The 4,551-nt window shown below is 46.5% G+C and overlaps 1 protein-coding gene across 2 annotated transcripts in view; it reads left to right on the top strand.

Moving 5' to 3' along the window:
- CIART (circadian associated repressor of transcription) overlaps window positions 1-4,551 on the top strand; it is a 21,606-nt gene that overhangs the window by 4,171 nt on the left and 12,884 nt on the right. Inside the window, exon 5 of one of the 2 annotated variants that reach the window (XR_002775865.1) lies at window positions 1,142-1,251. Coding sequence is in view for 1 of the 2 variants with exons in the window: in XM_003800408.3 (XP_003800456.1) it covers window positions 451-978 (528 nt within the window). In the remaining variant the exon portion in view is untranslated. The other variant, XM_003800408.3, reaches the window with a different exon arrangement.

The raw sequence follows: 4,551 nt of genomic DNA, 5'->3' as shown, positions 1-4,551 counted from the left end.
TATAATTTTTTTTTTTTTTTTTTTAAGAGACAGAGTCTCACTTTGTCACTCTCAGTAGAGTGCTGTGGTGTCACAGTTCATGGCAAACTCCAGCTCTTGGGCTTAGGCGATTCTGTTGCCTCAGCCTCTCAAGTAGCTAGGACTACAGGTGCCTACCACAACGCCCAGCTATTTTTTTGTTGTTGCAGTTTGGCCGGGACCGGGTTTGAACCCGCCACCCTCGGTATATGGGGCTGGCACCCTTCTCACTGAGCCATAGGCACTATCCCTAAAGTATAATTTCATTACTAAAAATTTTTACTTAATCATGAACATATCTGTTGTATAAAACAAGGTATGTTGTTTTATGCTGGGAACTGAGTTCCCAAAGATAGCAAAAGTTTAATCTGGTGGAGCTAATTTGAAAGCTTTGTCCATTTTTTTTTTTTTTCTAATTTCTCCCCTCCCTAGCATTTTCCAAGCCACCACAGTGATTCAGCTGCTTCCTTTCCTGTATCTTCCTTGGAAAAGGTGGACCAGTCACAGCTTGGACATGTAGTTTTGAAACCAGAGCAGCCTTGTCACCTCACAGATTGGCCAGCTCTGAACCTTACCTGGATCCATACCACTCCAATTTGCAACCCCCCTCTCAGTTCCCCAGGTACCATCTCCTTTAGCCATGGTCCTTTAGGCACTGGAACCAGCATTGGCGTCATCTTTTTTCTCCAGCATGGAGTGCAGCCTTTCACCCACTCTACCCCGACCACTCCAGTTCTGCCTACTACAGCATCTCCTGTCATCTCTGGTGATCCTAAGAAACTGTCTAGAGAAGGGCCTCGTTGCTACAGTTTGCCAGTAACTCTGCCATCAGACCGGAGCTGTCCCCTTTCCCCTCCCAGTCTACCCATCATGGCAAGAGAGATGACTGTAGGACACCTAGAGCAACAGATGAGAAGCAGTCCTCCAGTTGCTCCAGATGCCCATCTTCTCAGCCCCTAACCCAGGCCATGCAACTATCCTCTGTGGTTTCTAGTTTGTGTGAATATTTATATATATATATATACGTCATATGTATGTATATGTATTTTTATTTTTAACGTGTGTACTTGTGTTAAGGGAAGATAAATCCTTTCTAATTAAAGAATTTTTTTAACCGAAACAGTTTGCTGATGGGAAATTGAACACTATCTGCCTCAAATATCAATCTTTATTCTCTGAGCTACAGAAAAGAAGAAAGGAGATGGGAATGTTTGTGAACAAGAGTGCCACCAAGTAAGACTCTGGGTGGGACAATATAAGTTCTGTGGGAGAGGAAATGGGACCATCTGCTTTTGCTTTCCTGAGGAACACTTTTGGGACAGTTACAGGGTTCAGTAGAGACTAGTACCTTTCCCTTTATGTCTTGCAACCCTTGTAATCTTCCAGCTGGCCCAGACTAGCAGGTTCTTCTGCTCTGGAATGACTCTTTGATGAAAGCTATTGATGCTTATGGATAAATGCATATGTAACCTGCTGCCAGAGGAGAGACACAAAGGTCAAAATAGCCACTGTGGTTGCCAGTTTGGAAAAGGGAAAGGTTCCCTAGAATTTTCAGAGTCAAAAGACTCTTGAGACACTGGGCTTCATTCTTACTTAAAAAGCTGCTGCTACGCCTGGTGCAGTAGCTCTCACCTGTAATCCTAGCACTTGGGAGACCAAGGCAGGTGGATTGCCTGAGCTCACCTGTTTGAAACCAGCCTCAGCCAGAGTGAGACCTCATCTATAAAAATAGGCAGGCATCAGGGCTGCGCCTGTGGCTCAAAGGAGTAGGGCATTAGCCCCATATACCAGAGGTGGTGGCGGGTTCAAAACTGACCCCGGCCAAAAACTGCAACAACAACAAAAATATGTATATAGCCAGGCGTTGTGGTGGGCACCTTAGTCCCAGCTACTTGGGAAGCTGAGGGAAGAGAATCACTTTAGCCCAAAAAGAGTTTGAGGTTGCTGTGAGCTATGACGCCATGGTGCACTACCAAGGGCGACACAAGTGAGACTGTCTCAAAAAAAAAAAAAAAGGCTGCTGCTAGATAATGCTAAAATAAGGAAGGCTACTCAGTATTATAAGAAGGCAAAAATGAAGCCCATGCTCGTATTTTTTTTTTTTTTTTTGAGACAGAGCCTCAAGCTGTCGCCCTGGGTAGAGTGCCATGGCATTACAGCTCACAGCAACCTCCAACTCCTAGGCTCAAGCGAGTCTCCTGTCTCACCCTCCCAAGTAGCTGGGACCACAGGCACCTGCCACAATGCCTGACTATTTTTTTGGTTGCAGCCATCGTTGTTTGGCGGGCCCAGGCTGGATTCGAACCCGCCAACTTAGTTGTATGTGGCTGGCGCCTTAGCCACTTGAGCCACAGGCGCTGAGCCCCATGCTCATATCTCTATCCTTCTGTGTGTCACTCTCTTGCTGATTTGTCCCACTTTTCTCCAAAGCCATTTCTCTTATCCTAAGCCTTCGTAGAGTATGAGGCTATTCTGTCATTTAGTCATTGTTTATTGGCTCTTAAACATGTTTCTCATTGTACTTATACATGGCTCCCCCATTTCTCAAGTCTTCTGTGCTCAATGAATAATTGCCTCCCTTTGTGTCAGAGAATATGACTTTTCCAAGGCAACCTTCTTTATTTGGGCTTGTGATTACTTTACACCTCAAGAACGTCACTGTACCATGTATCCCATTATTTACTGGAATTTGTTCCTCATAGTGATTATTTCTTCTATAAGTTATTAATAGATTCCCCACCTTAAAAGCATCTCTTGAGCCTGATTGTCCTCTTTCTCTTCTCCATAGTTCTTTTTGTCCCCACACTTCTTTCTGCTTAAGCTTTTTTTTTTTTTTTTGAGACAGAGCCTCAAGCTGTCCCCCTGAGTAGAGTGCCGTGGCATTACAGCTCACAGCAACCTCCAACTCCTGGGCTCAAGCGAGTCTCCTGCCTCCTCCTCCCAAGTAGCTGGGACCACAGGCCCCTGCCACAACGCCCGGCTATTTTTTGGTTGCAGCCGTCATTGTTGTTTTGACAGGTCCGGACTGGGGATTCGAACCCGCCACCTTAGGTGTACGTGGCTGGCGCCTTAGCCCATTGAGCTATAGGTGCTGAGCCCTTTCTTTTCTTTTTCTTTTTTTTGAGACAGAGCCTAAAGATGTTGCCCTGGGTAGAGTGCCGTTGGATCACAACTCACAGCAACCTGAAAACTCCTGGGCTTAAGCAATTCTCTTGCCTCCGCCTCCCAACAGCTGGGACTATAGGCACCTGCCATGATGCCCAGCTATTTTTTTTGGTTGTAGTTATTGTTGTTTGGCAGGCCCAGGCTGGATTTGAACCCACCAGTTCTGGTGTATGTGGCTGGCTCCTTACCCACTTGTGCTATAGGCACGGAGCCTCTCCATAATTCTTGACAATGTAGTGTGATGTTACTCTTTCTGATTCCTTTTTATAAATACTCCATCCTTAACCCCTGGCAGCCCAACTTCCACTGCTTTCACTTGGTTGGACATTCCAAAAACACTCTGTACCCACAGAATCAGTATTAGGTTGTAATTTCTACCTAATCAACAGCATACATTTTACAAAGGCTATATACTTCATGCTTTATCATTTGATACTTCTAGTCTTGCCTATGATAGCATGCTATCCCAATGCTTCTCTAAGACCTATCTGGCAGCAACTTCTAGGTCTCAACAGTTCCACTTTCACCCCACCTCCAGAGATATTCCCCTGTGTGGGTGCTCCCCTAGGCTCAGGCCTTGGCTCTTTCCTCTGACTACATTCTTTTATTTATTTTTTACTGTTTGAGAATCATTGAAGGTACAGTGAGCCAAGTTATACTGCTTGTGTTTGCTGAGTTTCTCTTTCTTTTTTCTTTTTTTTTGAGACAGAGTCTCAATGTCGCTCTCAGTAGGATACTGTGGCGTCACAGCTCACAGCAACCTCAAACTCCCGGGCCCAAGCAATTCTCCTGCCCCAGCCTCCCAAGTACTGGGACTACAGGCGGTGGCCGCAACACCCAGCTATTTTTTGGTGGTAGTTGTTGTTTGGCAGGCCCAGGTTGGGTTTGAACCTGCCAGCTCTGGTGTATGTAGCTGGCGCCATTGCCACTGAGCTACAGGCGCCACCTGAAGTCCCTAAGTGTCCCACTCATAAGAGGTGTGTAACACACTATGCCCCTCCTACCCCTATCTCCCCTCTCTGACCACATTGTTTCACTTAAAAATTTTATCAGGCAGCTCCTATGGCTCAGGGAAGGCCAGGCACAGTGGCTCACTCCTGTAGTTTTAGCACTCTACAAGTCTGAGGTGGGTGGATTGCTTGAGCTCATAGGTTCAAGAGCAGCCTGAACAAAAGTGATACCCTGTCTCTACTAAAAATGCCAAAACAGGCTCGGCGCCTGTGGCTCAAGCGGCTAAGGCGCCAGCCACATACACCTAAGGTGGCCGGTTCGAATCCCCAGCCCGGGCCGCCAAACAACAATGATGGCTGCAACCAAAAAATGGCCAGGCGTTGTGGCGGGCGCCTGTAGTCCTAGCTACTTGGGAGG

The sequence above is a fragment of the Otolemur garnettii genome, unplaced genomic scaffold (assembly GCF_000181295.1).
Source record: "Otolemur garnettii isolate 467f Iridium unplaced genomic scaffold, OtoGar3 scaffold00174, whole genome shotgun sequence".
NCBI classification, from domain to species: Eukaryota; Metazoa; Chordata; class Mammalia; order Primates; family Galagidae; genus Otolemur; species Otolemur garnettii.
This window is presented reverse-complemented; position numbering and strand designations above follow the sequence as displayed.